The sequence below is a fragment of the Tyto alba genome, unplaced genomic scaffold (assembly GCF_018691265.1).
Source record: "Tyto alba isolate M040663 unplaced genomic scaffold, T.alba_DEE_v4.0 Super-Scaffold_14, whole genome shotgun sequence".
Taxonomy (NCBI): domain Eukaryota; kingdom Metazoa; phylum Chordata; class Aves; order Strigiformes; family Tytonidae; genus Tyto; species Tyto alba.
In genome coordinates, this window is record NW_024881276.1 from 22256618 (window position 1) to 22275838 (window position 19221).

The following is a 19221-nucleotide window of genomic DNA, read 5'->3' on the forward strand; positions in this document are numbered from 1 at the left end:
TAAAACAGTGAGAAAGTATATCCCCTGCTGTGGTAAAACAGAAAGCCACACAAGTGTGATCAACCAAAATCCAAATATGGCAATTCATTCTATGCAAACCAAGTGAATCATCCAAGTCACTTACTTGAGCTGCTGGAGCCAAGGAATGATGCGCTTCATATCATCATTAACAGACTTCTCTATGTCATCGAGTGTCAGTTGGTCTGCAAGAACATTAGGTGAGTGAACAGTCTTAAGATCTGCTCTTCAAACAAGTTTTTGACCTTTTAATGAAAGTGTCTTATCTAACTTAAACAATCACAGAATCATAGAACAGCCCAGGTTGGAAGGGACCTTGACAAATCATCTGGTCCAACCTTCTGTGGGAAAGGGAGCCTAGATGAAATTATCTAGCACCCTGTCCAATTGCATCTTGAAAACCTCCAGTGATGGAGACTCCACCACATCCCTGAGGGGGCTGTTGCAGTGATTGTTATCACTGTAAAAACTTTCTTTCTTATTTTGAGATGAAACATCTCCTGGTGCAACTTGTAATTGTTGTTCCTTGTCTTCTCCATGTGGTTCATTATGAAGAGAAAGATTAATATGCACAAGAAATGATTCATAATGCTTGTAAATCCACAGCAGTATGTTATTAGGCAAATAAAGAACCCACTTTTCTTCTTTTCATAAGTAATCTGAAACCTGAAGTTAAGACTTGATCAGTAACTCAAGATGTATAATAAATACACAGGTTCATATGAAATGTCTGCATCCATTAACGGCACAACCCAGGAATCATGAGTCACAAAGAATATGCATTGCAATGATGCCTGACAATATTGAGTCTGTTGTCCTCTTAAAACACACTTAAATGAACTGTGACTCTTAAGCACAAAGATCCACTTCTCTGTTCCTCAAACTCAGATACCTAGATGGATGACCCAAGTGTGGTGCTCATTTACACTATCCTTATTTACTAACAGAACTTCACAGATTTGACAGAATTGTTCACACAAAATTGCCTCATAATGCAGGATTCTTGCAAGATATTAAATACAACCTGGTTTTGCACCTACTTACCAACACCATACAGCATGAGTTGAAACATTCCAGAGTGGAGATCAACAAATACATGCAGGCACTCTGATAGACCACATGGTTCCAAAATCGGAATTACAAGAGTTGGGAGAGCCGTCTCAATGAATGCTAAATAAAAACTGATGTTAATAATCTGACACAAAATTCAAACTCATCGTATTAAAACGTAGCCCATTGTAATCGCAAAACCGGTTTGTTTTTATATAAGCAATCTTCACTTGCACATTATTACACTGTTAACACTGTTAACATAAAGAGGGAACTGAATATAAGAATTTCTCTGTGAAAATAGTGCTAGTAACAAACCAGCAAGAAAAGACAAACTAAATTTGAAGGAGATTATTAATTCTTGAGTATCTTTTAACTCACTGCTTCATGATTATCAGCTTAATTCAAGTCCCTATAGTTTCAGCAACAGTTTAAGCAAGGTTTCATCCTAAGCTAGCGCAAGACAGTGAAGGGTTTGCTTTCAACTCTGAACATGTAGAAGTTTTACAGTAGACAACTTTTAAATCCTCAACCCAGACTATAAATCTCTACCAGCTTCATCTATTATACTGCATTTACAGGTATGAATATTTTACAGTTATCAATGCAGAATAATTTAGAGCTAAGTTTTGTTAATTCTGAACACATCTCTGTTTATTTTTTCATATTTTTATTTAAATTAATGAAAACAAGAAACACCAAGGAGAAAATAAACCATTCTTAGGCACAAATGGAAATTAACTTGAAACAAACTTCAGCAGAAAACACATACAATTATCATTAACGTTGTAGTTCTTAAGAATGGCTTTCAGCTCCTGAAGTTTTTGATGAGATCTTGCATGGACACTGTCTATTAAGAGTTTTTCTATTGATAGGTGGTCAATCTGTAAAAAAGGAATGTACTTGAGCAAGTTCAAATTTGATGTGTAAACTTTATGCATTATCACACTGGAACAAAGCTACTTAATAAAACAACCACCTCAGAAAGAATTTGCTTAGAACTGTGGGGAACCAAACGAACCATTAACTTGAGTGTTTGGATCACTATAAATACAACAAACTAACATCAGATTCTGTCTGTGCAGCAGGCAGTGGGAGTGTTTTTGAGAGAAGAATAGAAGAAAATGTAAAAGAAAAGAAGTTTCACAAACTATCCTGTTACCACTCCCTGTGCAGACCTACTCGTTCTGGATCAAGGCTGGAATATTTTCCAGTTTAGCATGCATCCATTTATAACTAGTTTAGGCTAAGGAAAAAAAAGATCCACAAAATCCCCTAAAACAATACTCTCTTAGAATATGGTTGCCTCTACACAAACACATATATTGTTGTAGCATGAAATGCAACACACTGGTTTTAGCCCTGCTAACAATGCAGTGAAAATGCAGTGGCAGACACTGAATATGAGCAACCCTACTGAGCCCAGGAGTATCTAGAGGCTACTGCACTGCCAGTGCTGATGCTTATGCCACACTTATATTCACTGTAGCTTACTTGTGCAACCTAAATTAAAACACTTGCATTTATAGCCATTCACATTACAATCATATTATTACATACTTTGCATAAGCAAAGCTACAGATTACTTCAAAACTTTTTTCTATTTAACCTCACATTGCTTGGAAAACCATTCAAGGTGAATTAAACTCAGATTTTATTCTAGCATAAGAAATAAATGCAGAAGACGTTTACACCAGAACAGAATTACACAGAATTTCAGCACATGCTGTCATATATATCAGAATGACCTTCCCATAAAGACAAGCTTTCCAAGACAAAGCCTTAAAAATCAAGAGTTTATCCACCTGCAAGAGCATTTCAACCCAGCAGGTGCTACAAGTTAAATCTTCCTCACAAACAAGTGACTACAGGTTCTACAGCTACACTCAATTTTCAATAGGTTAATGTATAATAACCTGCTTAGACAAATATATTTGTTCATGCCACTGTTTTATATAGTATCTTAAATAAACAGAAACAGGGTGCTATCTACGTCATTACAGCTGAGATCATTATTCAAACGCTAGAACAGCAGAGTATATATCATAGCTGATATTTTTTAAGCTCAGAGCAAGTAGTTAAAGGGACTCGGCATTAACTTTGATGAATCTCAAATTTACAGTGGCCTTGTATCTTAATCTACAGTCTGTAGACCTGATTCAGTGAGCTTAGATTGCATCAGATCCAGAAGAACTTCAGCGTATGTTCTAGATAAAGCACATTTTCCTGGATTTAGGTATAAATACAGTATCTTCACCAAATTAACTGTATCTTTAGTGGCCAAAATATGCTAATTTAGGCTATAAGTAAATTTAGTATATACATGCTATATTAATAGTAGAATTTCTACTCTAGCAGTAGAGTAGAATGCTACTATGCCCCACTAAGTTTCCCACGTTCCTCTGTAGCCCAAAACATACGAAGTTCTTGACATTCACCATATAGAGACTTGTTTGTCAGACTTGATCAACAAGATGGGCCAAGAGGCTCAAATACAGAGTATGTACAGTAGGCAAAGGCTGTCATCAGTAGAAAGTTCTGTAAGACAGGTGAAGAATCCGAGCTGGGGATTTTTTCCCTGTGGAAAAACTGTACTGAAAGTTTGAAAACTACACCATTTGCTTCAGTGTATTAACTCTTTTAAACCCAAACACTGTAAGAAATAATGGCACGCACACATACTGACTTACCAAGGAACTTACAGAAGACTTATAAAACCTAGAATGCAGTTTCTCTTAGATATCATTAACCAAGATCTAGACTTGTCACCAGTGAAGCCTTATCCAAGTAGGAAGTTGACTGCAGTTACTCATTTTGGATCATTTGAACAATCACACCTTTAACATATAGAATTTGAACAATACAAAGGCACATTCAAATAGGCCACGTGACACAATCTGGTTAGTGATAATGTAAACCCAAGTGTTACCTAACACTTGTAACAAGCAAACCACATTAGCTCTTTTCCACAAGATTTCCAAATCATAATGTAATATTTTCTAAGGTGAATATCACTGCTGGATAGTGAACTCAAGCAACATGGGGAAGCTGATTTTCAGAGGAAGTTTACACAGCATCTCCAAGACAGGAAAGGGAAGAACTGGTTCTCTATAAAGCATTTCAGCCCAAACGCTAACCCATAACTGAAACTTTGCTGTTGTTTCCCCCTCAGCCTCAGCATTCTGTCTCCTAAGTGGTATATAATGCACCATGAAGTAGGTGTAATGTTTAAGATGAAGTCAAGGCCAGTAATTTGTAATAATTTTAGGTCCTAACATAAATGCAACACAGCCTAGAGTAACTGCTGACTAGAAATCTTAGAAACATGTCTTTAAATAGAATCAAAGTGAAACAAACTGACAATGCAAAATATTTTTAAGTTTTTAGTTTACAAAACTAGATGCCTACTAAAAAGCAAACCTTTACCTTCATGGCTCTTTCCATCAGTTTGGAATCACAGGCTGGCAGTGGAGGCTCATGAGATATTTGTAAGGGTTTTGAGACATCAGTCTCATCAATCTTAACAGTGACCTTATGAACAGATGCAGTCCCTGTTTTCCTGCCAAGCACCTGTTGACTTAAAATAAAGAGAATAATTAAACCATGTAACTGGAATAGCAGAAAATACGCTTTTCAGTAGCTAAGCCTTGATTCCGAGAGTTCTGGTTAAAAATAAGACTGTGTCAGCTGAACTGAAAAAAAAAAAAAAAAAGCATTTGGTTTAGTTTACATTTTAATGCAGAACTGCTGGTAAACTATAACTACATGAAGAAGTTTTAGATGGCTACAAATTCAGCACAATCACAAAAGCATTTAGATTGCTTTTTTGAATTTTATCTAGTGCAAGTCAAGCAATAAATATAGTAAAAGACTGACAAAGAACTAATTAATTTATTTAGATATCTGTGTAAATATGAGCTGATTTATAACTGTATTCATTGTTCCCCTGTACATTAATGTACTTCTCACTTGTCTGCAAGTCAAGCAACATGTTTCGGTACTTAATTACAGGAATTCAGAAATCTCACATGAGAAAAAGTACAGTTCTGAAAATTCTGTCTCAAGCTTAGTAAATGAAAATCCCTTATTATTTCATTTATTGTTTGTTAACCACCCTTTTAAATTTAACTTACTTCCAAACAGACAGCGAGAGACATTTCCCTGCATGATACCGCTCCACTTGCACAAGGTCACCCCAGCGCTCTCGAATCAGCATTAGTGTTTGTGAATGCAAGACTTCCAACTGAAGTGCTAAGCAGAAGGAGTCTAATGAATGGAGCTAAGAAAATACAAGATATCCAAAAAGTCTGTACACTGCATATATCCATTTGACACCAAAGTCAGACAAGATGCTGTATGAAATAACACTAAGGTACTAATCCAGAGAGAGATAAAGGCATATAAACAGCATCAAATATTTCTCAGGGTTTTTTTGCCTTTTTTTTTTTTTAACTCCTGTTTAGGGCAGGGTGTTAGACAAGACTGTCACAACAGCTTTATTCTTATAGACTTTAACTCTGATAATCTTTTCTCTAAAAGAAGATTACTAACAAAGAAATTCAATTCACCCTATAGTTACCACTAATCCCATCTCCCGTGGTCACCCTAAAATAACATGACTCTGTTTCTGCAGAAACTGTTCCACTGAAACCCATTTCACATTGTCAAGTAATTTGTCCTTTGTACATAGAAAATCACTGCACTACTTCCTGCACGTGCTATATCTCATTTTATTATTCCACTCACTCACTGCTCCCCTCTCCCAGTGGGATGGAGAGGACAACTGAAAAAAAAGTAAAATTCATAGGTTGCATAAGAACAGTTTAATAACTAAGCTAAACTAAAATGTAACAATAGTAGTAATAAAATATAATAATAATAATCATGAAAAGAAATGTAACAAAAAGAGAGGGAAATGAAACCCAAGAAAAGACAAGTGATGCACAATATGATTGCTCATCACACTCCAACCAATGCTTGAGCAGCGATCCACCCCTCCTTGTCAACTCCACACACCCCCCCACTCCTGTCCAGTTTATATACTGAGCATGACATTGTATGGTATGGAATACTCCATTGGCCAATTTGGGTCTGTTGCTCTGGCTCGGCTCCCACCTTCTTGTACACTTGCACATTAGCAGGACATGGGAAGCTGAGAAGTCCTTGATTTCTTAGCAACAACTGAAAACACCAGTATATTATCAACATTCTTATACCAAATCCCATTCTGAATCCAAAACACAGCACTATTCTAGCTACTAAGAAGAAAAATTAGCTCTATCCCAGCCAAAACCAGGACAGTACCTCACCTCTACCTTTGCTGATCAAATCTGTAAAATCAGATTTTACATGCTGGCACCTGAGAATAACTGTTTTCAAGGTCTTCATTTTTACTCCACATCCAGACATTTCCCCCTAGCTTTCTTGACCTTCACCTACTAGAAAAAGCAAGGCCATATTAAACAGCTTATTCAGAAACAACTTTCAGAAGGATACGCAGACAGCTGTACATGTCCTGAAGTGGCTTTTCATCAGCAAACAGCCGCGACTGGACCAACTGATGAATGAAGTTGATCTGCATGCTGTGAACCAAGGCTCGACCATCTTTCATGAATTAAAAATAATTCACATTAGACATCAGGAAACTAGGTATTTAAAATAATTAAATACATTAATAAATTAAAAAGAAAAGAAGATACAACTGTACTGAGCAATTTCCATACCAGAATTTCTAACAAAATCACAAAATTATTGGTTTACTCCAGGAATTTCAGTCAGTCTACTATACTTTCAGAGTCTACTATTGTTAAGGTATAAAAAGCACATAGAGCAAGATGAAAACAGGACAAATATGTACAGCTTCATTATCTTAAGTTGTGATATGCAAAAGACCGAATATAAACAAGACTTATCAGCAGAATTGAACATGATGTTAAAAAAAAAAAAATTGTAAAGGTTTGATTTTTTTTTTTTTTTTTTTTTTTTTTTACCACCAGTTTCCTTGTCTTCAACCAAAATTTCCAGCTTGAGAAGGCGCCAGGGGATGTCAGGGTCATCACCCATCACTGTCAAGGTGGCCTCAAACTCACCCTCAACTCGGAACTTCACACGGCCATTAGCTAAGGAAGAAAAAAATGTTTTATTCTACTCAGTCTCCTGAGATGCCTCAAAATATCAGTGTCGTAGCTCCTGGCACTCACAATGGATTACTTCTCTATGGTTTCTGCTCTGTTGCTTATGTTTTTGTACAACTCTGAAGACTTCAGAGTTGCTTCTGCAACAGAACCAGTATCAATAAGCAGCATGGACAGAGGTACCAAATTGTCGAGAACAGCAGGACCTTAGTCATGATAACTTGTTAACACTTGTGCTACTATAGTAGAAAGTAACACTGAGCTGACTACCAGACTGACAAGTTACATAAACAAAATGCCTGTGTTAATTTTTCCAATTCTTTTCTATATCAACAATGAATACTTTAAGCAGTATTCAAAAGAGGTTGAGAACATGATCTCAGCCCAGGCTGAAATCTAGCCCTGGAAACACATCTCACTGCAAATTATTTATTTAACATTAAAATACTATAACTCCATTTTCATGTGAGGAAGATAAGATTTTGCATAATTTATATATGCACAGAAGCAAAGACTGTGTACACTATATATCTAATTGACATATATATCCTCACACCTTTGTGAACACTGCTATCGGTTTCAAGAACTGGGAACAAAGATTGTCAAAATTATGTAAGCAAGGTCATAAAGAAAATGAGTGGCAGAGCAACCAATTCAGTACAAGCCCTTACTATAACCTTCAGGTCAACCTTGCTCTCAATTACTTAACAAAACATGTCATATACCTTTACAATTTTATACATAGAGAAATATTCCTATAGAAATTTTAACATATTAACTCACAAAGTTTCATTTTCAAAAGTATCCCAGACATGCTCTTAAAACAAACCAAAACCTAAACCAGAAACTAATAGTTATTGAAATATTCAGTTAACTGAAAAATCTGAAGAGCTCAGACATATATCCATTTACACTTTCATTAGACAAAAATGGCTTTAATACTGACATGCGAACACTTCCAATAGGGACCAGTGAAAACTACTACTAAGATTTTTCAGAAACATCTTTGATCGAGGTCTGTGGGGTATAGTTTACACATGGCTAACCTTGTCTTAGTTAAAAGCACAGTCTAGGCCCATTCCAGCCCTATTCTCTGCGATTCTGCAATAACCTAGTCCAGTTTATAGCCACCCTTCCTGTAAAAAAGGTTGTCTTAATGTCTAAATGAAAACAGACATCTGAAAACAGATTCAGAGATCCGGCACTGCAGTGAGACAGAACAAAAGGCATGCAGAAATACAAACAAATTCTACACAGGAAAATGAATATCAAAACAGATTTTAAAAGAAACTTTAGATTGACTTGTTTAAGCTAAAGTACAAAGAGTTTCTACAGAAAGACCTCACAGTTTAATTAAATTGCATATGAACATTAACTTAAAGTATTATCAGTGCCCTCATCTCTGAAAAGGGGAAAACACATATTTTGATGTCATACAGAGACAGGATCCCAGTCTTAATAGATGAAGAATGCCTAATGGTTTCACTTAAGCTACCTTTTAGCTTTGCTTTAGCACTAGAGCAACAATTTCAGATCAGCCTGCAATAATGTATTCTTCAAAAAGTAATCCCAGTTCTTACCAACTGTAAGATTTGCCAGCTGTGGAGGGAGATCAGTAGTCACTAGTCGGTGTCGAAGAATCTGATTTAGCTGATGAAGTGTGGTTTGCTTCTCACTCTTTGTTATTGGGTCAGGAGGGATTATTTTATCCTGTTAAAATAAACACAAACAAGTGTACATATCTCAGACATGCATAGTACATTGACAGTAGCAATGGTGAAAACTAACCAGACTAAGTCTGAAAATATAAGTACTACAGGCTGTTACACAGAGCAAAGTTTTGGATCTTACACTCAGATTTGGTTTCTAGTTGATTACATTTTCCATGAGACTAACCACTGAATAAAATTGCTCAACTTGGATCAATTAAATAAATTCAGGGCTTTACATCAGACTAAACTTGTTTTTAAATACTAAGACTTCAAAGTCAATCCTTATCTGTAGCTACAGTTCTAAGTCACAGGTACTACTGTTGATGTTACTTCACAAAATCCTGTTACTCTGTATTTTAATAGTACGAAAAGGCAGTAGCATTCAAGAGAACAGTTAAGTATTTCACTAGATTTCCAAATACAGGCAAAAACTCTAACAACAGATCTCCTTTTCACACTTCATTTTTCTAGGATGGTGGCTTAGTATGTATAAATACTTAGAGAACCAAGAAGAGTTGCTACCGTACTCAGCCTAGAGCAGAACTAGCTTAAATGGAGAGAATGTTTTACTGGGAAAGCATAATTTGTTCAAATAGGAAGCGTTCTGCATGAGCAAGAGAGACTACAGAGACTTGGCACTAGGCCTGTATTAAACTACGGTTCCATGTGCACATAGACAAATAGTTTCATTAACATGCACTTGATACTGTACAGGGGGTTCTGCCCCCCACCCCCCAACACATGGTAGCATTATTTACCCTAATGCAGGTAGGCAGACGTGGGTATGATCCAGTTGTCAGAACATCAATAGCGTATGGGATAGCAAAACTAGGTAGACGAGCATGAACTAAAGCATCTCTAGCTAGCGATGCCAGACGATCAGCAGTGTCCACAAACAGAATGGCTTGCTGATCTAAAAAACTTGATATCATCTGTAGAGGAAAAGGAAAAAAAAAAAAAAAAAGAAAAAAAGAAAAGAAAAGCTATGTGTCCAAACACTGCACAAATCAATACCCTGTTTTATTCAGTTCACCTAACGCACATGACTGAGATGACTTTATCTGTCACTGCCAATTAAAGTAATCACATCTATGAAACAAAGAAAGAATGAACATTCTGGCCATTTCTTACATTTGTACGCAAGTACACTTTAAATGTGCATGCCATTTCTGATGCTGTGAAGGACCTATAAAAGTCTCACAGCCCTTTATCTGATGATTGCTACTGGAATGTAACCATACTTGTTTGTAATCACTTGTGGCTCGTTTTTTTGCAACATGCTGGACTTTATTCTTATTCCAAGAGCAGGACGAAAGTGATAAGAACCAACACACCGAAATCTCCATCTTCCCTGTCCTATCACCTAACCCCAAAGCACTCCTGAAACTACGTGTAGACAAGCCACATTTTTTGCCACTAAAGAGTTTTGGGGAACATGAACTGTTAAAAGATAATATTAAACAATTTCTGAATAGGAAGAAATTGGTTATAATTTAATATTTATTTGTCTATGAAATAGGCTTTTTTTTTTTTTTTAAAAATCTTCTATAGTAGGGATAATTTAGCGTGTACCAAAATCCTGTATCACTTAGAGATTATTTCATACCAATCTCTGTTGCTAACTTACCGCACACTTTTCCACCTTTCCAGCATTATTAGCCCATTTGACTAAGGCTAACAGACGAACAAACAGTTGACGAGTGCGACTTGCAAACTGCACTATTTCAATTTTTCTGGAAAAAAACAAATGTACATTAAGTCAGTGATCAGACACATAAAAAAGCTGCAGTTTAACTCTGTGACAATTACAAAAAGCTGTAATGATGACTTCTAATTGTGTTAATGGCAGCATCACAAACATATGGCTTTATGATTAGAACAAGAAAAAAAAAAGCAGCTCACTGTTCAGAATACCTAAATGCTAACAATGTACATGCATTTTAAGCAACCAAGACTGTCTGGAGAAACAAAAAAGCATACCATACTCACATGAATTAATCACTGATTTTAAGAGAAACAATTTCATAGTGAACACAACGGAATTATTTTTATACCTCTTACAGGATTTCCCCAGGGTTTATGATTAAGTTTAAAGTAGACAAGGCAATACACCTGAGGGTTACAGGACCTGGCAATAACATTACACTGACATTTACTAAAAAAAAAAAAAAAAAAAAAAAAATCAGATACTAAAAGTATCACTCTAGTAATTTTAAGACCTCTTACATAGTATGTTACAATATGCTACCATTTTGCCGGGGCGGGGTGGGGGGGGAGGGAAAGAAGGGAGGAAGACTACAAACCAACCCCCCCCCCGCCTTTTACTCTCCTCTCCATTCCTGCCTTGCAAAGTAGGATAAGGAAAAATTAGTGATAGTCAATATTCCTCCCACCATGCTTTGTATGAGATAATCAAAATGAGGCAGTGTATGTTTGCGTATCTTAAGAGCTATTTTTCATGAAAGAGAATGTAATAGGGGGCACACCCAGATTTTCCCCCTTCATCACAAATCTACATTGTAGATGCATTAGACAACATACACGCAAATCTACAGTGTAGATCTGTAATACCATACACTCTGAAATACCATTTCATCTACTGCTTATAGAGGTTTTCCTCCCTTTCTACACATTCAATTCATTAATTTCACCATGGGTTTCTAGTTACTTTGTCAAAAAAAATAACACAAACCCAAGACATTTTCCTGATATGCTCTTCTAAAGTAACAAAAGCGCATGGACAAAAAGAACATTAATCAGTGCAACAGATATTGACTTCTACCATACAGAAGTTGCACCTCCTTCTGAACCTAATCTGTAAAACACATAACATACATTGAGCTTGTTTCTGCTGAAAGTGCTGGCGTAACGAGGTTTTAACTCTTTTGTGCAATAAGTAAAGCATAATCTGTTTGTAGCAGATAAATATTTAGTCCAGAAGCACAACTAATACCATCTGGTCCAGTTTCTTATATTATATACTACAAATCTCATCCAAGAGCTTGGGCATTAAGCCAACAACTTCTCTACATTCTAGAGCATATGTTTTAGAACGGTGTTCAGCCTGATACATTTCAAGTGGTGGATAAACTGCTGTACGTACATAGTGCTCTAATAGTAACCACACTATGAAAACAAGATGTTGAGAATTTTGAAAGATACAGAAAAACTTTACTGGATTTGAAGGATGTCTACTGAGACTTCAGAATGCCAGTAATCTCTCAGAAAAACTCTATAGGGAAGATGCTAAAGTCTAGTAGTTATGTCAATCAAACTTCTACAGTGAGAACAGCACAATAGCAAGAAAAATCAAAACTGATATTCCGTGACCGGAAATAAAAGGTAGACACACACACCCCCAAAAAACCCCCAACAAGATAAAAGCAATTTAATAATTATTGATAAATCTAGATACAGTATTCCAGTAACTGTTCCATTAATACCACATTTATGAAGTTACAGAAGACTCATTACTTCTACTTGACAGAATTCTGCTTCCAGAACCACCACTATCATCCCTGACAGACAACTGCGTTGGGAATCCACATCTATCTACTTCTTTACTAAGAACCCAAAGCCTTTCAACTTTGCTATATCCTTTTGTCCTTCATTATACACACAGGACCTTATGTTGGGCTGCACAAATAAATTTATTCAAGGAAGATGAAACTTAAGGAAAGAGTACATTTATAAGGCCTATGAAAACAAAGCACATTAAAAAGCTTTCTAATGACCACAGTACTCAGTGCATTCTTTACCTTGGTCTTTGCTGCTAAGTTCTGCTGTCAGGGATTTCAGATCCTTCAGACTAGTGGCTGAGTGTGGGAGAGTGAAGCATTAGTTACAGTAGAAGAGTATCAAGTTAAGGACCACTTAAGCAAGCTTGACATACATCCAAGGGTGCTGAAGAAGCTGACACATGCCACTGTAAAGTTGCTCTCTATCATTTTCAAAAGGCCACAGTGATCAAAGGTCATGATGACTGGAAAAAGGCAAACATCACGCCTTTCTTCAAGGTCAAGAAAGATCTAGGGACCTATAAGCCAGTTGGCCTAAGCTCAGCAAAGAAGAAAATTCATGGAACAAATAACTTTAGAAGCTATATCCAAACAGATAACAAATATGAAGGTAGCCTGGGAACAGCCAGCACAGATTTGCCAAGGGCAAACCATCCCTGATAAGTGCAACTGCCTTCTACAGGATGAACAGCTCTATGGGCAAGAGGAGAACAGAAGAGGCATTTACAATGACTTTTGCACAGCCTTTGACAAGACCTCCCATAGTATCCTTGTAGCTAAGCTGGAGAGATATGGCATGGGTAAGTGGACTACAAGGTAGATGAAAAACTGTCTGGATTGCCAGGCTGTGACTAGCTACCAGTTGGACTTCTTTAATGCTGGTTACCAGTGGAGTTCCTTAAGGGCCAAAACTGGGGCCAATACAATTTAACACCTGCATGATGTGAAGGAATGAACTCTTTGAAGTTTGTAGGTAATGCCAAAATGGTGGGAGGGATCTCTGCTAGCTGGAGAAACTGGTTGACAGGAACCTCATGAAGTTCAGCAAAACCACATGCGAAGTCCTGCAACTGGAACCAAACAACTTAATGTAACAGCACAGGCTGGGTACTAAGCAGCAGCTCTGCAGAAGTGGACCTGGGGGTCCTGACGGGTGGGTGAACAGGCATCAGCAATGTGCCCTTCAACAATGACAGTCTGTATTAGCACCAGTGCAGCCTAGGTGAAGGAATATGATTATTCACCTTGAGTCAGCATTTATGAGACTACATGTGAAGCACTGTGTCTAGTTTTATGGTCCCTAGCCAAGAAAGGTACTGCTGTACAAAAGAGGGTTAGGGACTGGAACATGACATACAAGGAGGGACTGAGGGAGCTTGTGTTTGCTTCTGCTTAAGAAGAGGAGGCTGTGGTGAGATCCTACAGCAATCTTCAAATATCTAAAGGGGCGGTATAAAGAAGATGGAACCAGACTCTTCTCAAAAGTGCAAAAGGCTGAGAGACAACAGCCACCAACTAAAACAGTGAAAAACTAGTTAGATATTAGGAAAACAAAGCAAAACACAGTGAGGTGGTCAAAGACTGAAGCAGGTTGCCCATCAAGGTTGTAGGATTTCCATTCTCAAAGGTATTTGAAACTCATTTGAATATGATCCTAAGCAACCTGAACCAACTTTGAAACCATCTCTTACTTCAAACAGAGGATTGGATGAAATATCTCCAAAGTACCATTCTAACCAAAATTATTATCTGTGTCTATGACAGGAGTAAAATAACCGCCGTTTTGTCATTAGAAAAGAATGAAACTCAATGTTTTGCAAAAATTAGGGAATTGCACTGTTGTTCAAGTCATGAATAACATTTTTACAACAGTTCTGAATCCTTTTTTTTCAGTCTTGCGTAGATGATAGTCTTTGCTACAAGTTTGCAAAGTAACAGTCTTGTTCATCAACTACTGCAAAACCAGTAGGAAAACTGCCTCTTTTTAGGAAAACAGTATGTTTATATAGTTCTTTGAAATATCTTATCAATACTTCTCTTTTAAATACTTCTCAGCAGCAACTGTTCATTCAGGAACGCAGGTGTAAGGTTTTACCTTTCACTTCCCCACAAAAGAAAACAGGGCCTTGCAAAGTCATTACAATGCAAGTTCCAGTTAAATCTTATACAGCCACTACTGTAGTTAGATAAAAGTTTCCCACATATTTCACTGTATTGGAGGATAAAAAGGAAAAGATAAAGAATGCAGAGCAAAAAAAAGGTCTCCATTATCAAGAAGAAAACCCCTGGATTTCCCCCAGAACTCAGCACTATTAATTTTACACCATAGTACTAATGTTTTTTTAATCCAACCATTTCTTGTTGCAAGTTATTTCTTCCTATAACTTATAACTAATAAATGACCCTTTACAAAGAAAAGCCATGTTATACTATGATGTATAATTTCCTATCAGTTTCTATTATCGTGGCATCTTTTAGCTAGACACTGTAGTAATAAACTTAAAATTTATGTGAACCTTCACATCTTCACCAAAGCATGTATGCCATGTCACCAGGCTAGCTTCAAGAAACAGAGCTTGAAGCCCAACTACTGCTGCCATTACAGCTCTCAAAGCTAGGAAGAATAATCTGGATAATAAAATTACATTCCCTACAGATTTCCTCCGAGAGCTGGCAAGACACTTCACCAAGAAGAGTTGCAAGTCAAAGCTAACAAAGATGTGAACATGTAATTTCAAGACAATTTCAATTGCAGGACATTCTTTGTAACTGTTGAAGGCTGTCTTATTTTCTTCTATCTGTAATCCATTAGGACATAAGTTGTTGCTCCAAACCTGCACAGATTCCAGCTTTACGGAGAAATGTTAAACATCCAGATAGGAGAAGCCCCCCCAACAGTATGAGGGAGCTCTGGACCTAAGCTGGATGTAAATTCCTCAGCAAACAGAGTAATAATTACAAACAAAACAAAACAACAACGAAACCCAGATTGTTTCTCTTCATAAAAATATTATGCATAAGGAAAAGGACCACAAGGAATCATCCCAGATTATGATTCCCTGAAAAATGGAATTAATTCCACAACATGTTATAAGAATTTTAACAGATTTGAAAACTGAATTAATGATCATCCTGCTTCACAGAATTCTTTATTAACATTCTTAAGAATATTATCGCTGCTATATGCCTCCAAAGAAAACCAGGTCAAATAACATGTCAACACAATTAGAGGAAACAATTTTCTGATGGAATCCATAAAATTTATTCAAAGAAACAAAAAAGTAAATCAAGTTCTTTCATCTTGGGAGGTGGCAGCAGCATAGGAAAGGCCTGTTCTGGTCGCTTACATTTGTTCTCTAACAATCTTTGCACTTCCAAACCACATAGAACACAAGTAAAAAAAACAGTGCTCATGATAAGAAAGATCAGGTAACATGGAAAAAAGCAGAAAAGAGGTTTTTACATTGTTTTCAGTGTTGAACTGCTTCTTCTGAACAAAAAGTTGATCACACTAACTAGAATCTATTTAGGTTCCATTTCACATCAGCCTTACTGTCACTTCATTCTTTCAAGATTCATGAAGAGAAAAATTGCCTTAGCAGAGTTCACCTACTATAACAGCAACAGTATGCTACTGAACTGTGTAACAACAAAAAAACCAAACCAAACCAAAACAAAAAGCCCATACAACAACAAAACCAAAACCCAACAAAAACTATTATTGCCTTTGAGAAAAATTGCTGAGAAAAATCTTGAAACTATGTAGTGTCAGCAAGACAGACAAGCTTTGTTTTCTTGCATAAAACCTAAAATTAGGAGAAAAAGATTTTATTTAAACATTTATTTACACATATTTAAACATATTAATCTTAACATCCTAAACAAAGTTCTATATTTTAACACACCTTACAGACTGTCTTATTGTAACTCACCTTTCCATATCAGTCTTTCTTGGTAACCTATATTAAAAAGGAGAAAAAAAAAAAAAGAAAAAGAAAGCATATTATATATTTTTCTATTATATTTCACACTCCTAGAGATTTGTTAGTAACTTTCAAAGCAGCAGAAGAACTTCTACATACCTATAAAGAGCATTTCAAAATTTCTACAACTGTAAATGTTTCCTAAATACAATGAAATTACATGTTTGATAAAGGAAGAAGCTTGACAGCTCTAGAAAGCAGCTTAGTTATGGGAGGGAAAACAGAATTAAAATCAGGTGTATAACAGAACCACAGGGCACCTGCCACTAGTCTGTACCAGGTAAGCTGGAACTGGTCAAATTAATGTAAAAGCTTGATCAAGGGTGCTGAAATCCCAAGATTTCTGCTAATCTACTAAGTCATATAGTATCACTGCCTGTGATTTGTAATTGATGACTCTCACTAAGCATCCATGGCTAGAGTTAATGAATTCATAGTAGCAATCCTAGAACGTCTGCAGCAGGTGTTAAAATAGGCTGTTTCCTGACTTGCCTAAAATGAGTTTCTCCTCCCTTTTTAATCAGTCTACAAGTGGAGAAATGCCATACTCCAGAATATCAACCACCTGTGCGACAGATACTACTGCAGTGAGGGGACTGTATTTCTGTAGTGTTCTACAGGTATCACAGGCATCTCATTTAAAAAGCTTGTTTTGTTTTGTTTTATTCTAGCACTAGGCTGGTGCTGGTAAAAGAATGAGAAATAATTTTGTTGGAGGGAAGGAGAAGAATACTTTCCAGATGGGCTTTCTACTAGCCAAATCCATACTTCATGGGGCAATGCAGTGGAAAAATCCAGCTCACTCTGCTTTTGGAAGGGACATCACATAGCTTATAAACTACTTCCTAAATCAAAGTGCCCAGAGCATTCCCTATGTGTTGCTCACACCACCCATTTTGTTTTGTACCTTAATTATGTACTTAAGCGAAAAGGACCTGTTCTACACCTTACAACAAGAATAAAAGACATCACAGGCACATGCTCCTACAAGAAAGCATACAGTAACAATTACTGCCTACACATACCATAAACATACAGGAAAGACTTCTTGACTGTCATTTTGTACGTTCTTCCAAAACAAACTAAAATTCTAAAACTCCTTGTCCTTTCCAGAGTTTGAACACTCTTAACCCCAAATCAAGCAAAACTCTGATTGCACACTTACCAGATATGGTATTTTACAAGTACTATAATTTTTTTTTTTCATTTGTTCTGTATGTCACTTCTTAAAACATACAGGTTCCCCACAAGAACCTCTAAGGTTAAACAAAGTAAAATGAAAACAGGTTTATTCAGAGTCCAAATGCTTTCAGGAAATTTTTTCTTGGCTCAAAAACATTCCTTTGCTTTGCCACTTCAAACACAACAACATCAGCACAGCAGATTGTAAAGTAAATGCAAATAACTATTTTATTTCTCCCAAATAATCAAACGGTACTTTTAAAAGGACACAAGCAGCTTAAGGAGTTGCAGCCTCTGAAAATATTGCTGTTTCACACATTTCAGCTTCACATATTTCAGTACCGGCACAAACACCACAGTTGGGTTTCTTGACAGTAACATGGGGGCGAGCTTAAGCGCTTAACCAGACCACCTGCGCTGGGCTGCTCTGCGTTCCTCACGGTCATTTTTCTCTCTTTAAGACCGATCGCTCAGCAGCTTTCGCCAGACCCCGAAAACAGCTCGATGCGGCGACAAACCGGGCACTTCCCCCAGGGTGGGAGAAGGGGAAGGAGCAACCACCTCCCCCGACTCCGGCCCCGGGCCAGATCCCTGGCCAAGCCCTCTCGTCCTGCCGGGAGGCTGGGGGGCGGCAGCCGCGCCGGGAGCGGCGTGGGGGGAAAACGGGGGGGGCAACTCACAGGTCGGCCAGCACGGTGAGCTCGGCGTAGGTCCGGTGCAAGAGGAAGTCGATGAGAGTGCTGAGCCGATAACCGGGGCTGGCGGCGGCTGTCACGGCTCCGGGGGCCGGCGGGGCCGGGGCTGACGCGGGGCCCCCGCCGGCCGGCACCAGCTGGTTGCTCTCCAGCTGCACCGGCGCCATGGCGGCGGCGGCAGCGCCTCAACCCCGGGCAGGAACCGCTCGGCGGCCGGCGGCGCACCGGTACCCGGCCCGACTCGCCCCGCAGGGGGGGGGAGGCCGGCGGCGGGGACGGGAGCGGGCCCCGGCGCTGGGAGCGGGCGACGAACAGCAGCGGCGGCGGCGGCACCGAGGCGGCTCCGCAGCGCTCAGAGCCCGCTGGGCGCAGGGGCCGCCGCCATGTTGGGGGGGCACGGAACCGGAAGCGAACAGCTGTGGCGGACCGGAAAGAGAACCTTTCCGGGAAAGCCTAACCGGGGAGGGGAACGCGGGAAGCGGGTCGGCAGGTGGCGGCGGGGGCCGCGCGCCCCGGCCGTTGGGGCGTTGCCGTTGCCGCCGCCTGAGGGCCCGCGCGCGGCCCCTCCCGCCTCCCCCGAGGCCCCGGGCGGCGGCGCGGTGGGCCGTGCCCCGGGAGGCTGGCGTTGCGCGCCGGGCGGCGGCGGCGGCGGCGGAGGGAGGCTTGTAGGGGCCGAGCCTGGCCGCCTCGTCGCGGGGGAGACGCGGGCGGGAGGGGAAATGGCGGCGTGCTCGTGGAACGAGCCCTCGGGACAATGGCCGGGGCTGGCGGCTGCCTTCCCCCGAGCGCTTCCCGGCAGCGCCCGGTGGAAGCATCTGTAAAAGACAATAGTGGGGAGGGAACGGGGGTGGCTCTCCCGTTGTACCCGGCCGCGCCAGTGAAATACGGGTTGAAGGAGAACCCGGCTACGGGCTTGGCGTCTCACAGAG

General features: G+C 39.0%; 1 protein-coding gene across 2 annotated transcripts in view; it reads right to left on the reverse strand.

Moving 5' to 3' along the window:
• The window catches only part of MED14 (mediator complex subunit 14), a 38368-nt gene extending 19659 nt beyond the window's left edge, over window positions 1-18709 (reverse strand). Inside the window, exons 1-12 of one of the 2 annotated variants that reach the window (XM_042788577.1) lie at window positions 18278-18709; window positions 16365-16391; window positions 10542-10647; window positions 9673-9846; window positions 8783-8912; window positions 7059-7187; window positions 6565-6672; window positions 5202-5334; window positions 4495-4645; window positions 1841-1952; window positions 1063-1188; window positions 125-203 (exon numbers count right to left, since the gene is read on the reverse strand). In XM_042788577.1, the coding sequence (XP_042644511.1) occupies window positions 125-203; window positions 1063-1188; window positions 1841-1952; window positions 4495-4645; window positions 5202-5334; window positions 6565-6672; window positions 7059-7187; window positions 8783-8912; window positions 9673-9846; window positions 10542-10647; window positions 16365-16391; window positions 18278-18459 (1457 nt within the window). In that variant the 5' untranslated portion in view covers window positions 18460-18709. The remainder of the gene's footprint in view (window positions 1-124; window positions 204-1062; window positions 1189-1840; window positions 1953-4494; window positions 4646-5201; window positions 5335-6564; window positions 6673-7058; window positions 7188-8782; window positions 8913-9672; window positions 9847-10541; window positions 10648-16364; window positions 16392-18277) is intronic. The other variant, XM_032994477.2, reaches the window with a different exon arrangement.
• Window positions 18710-19221: the final 512 nt, after the last annotated feature.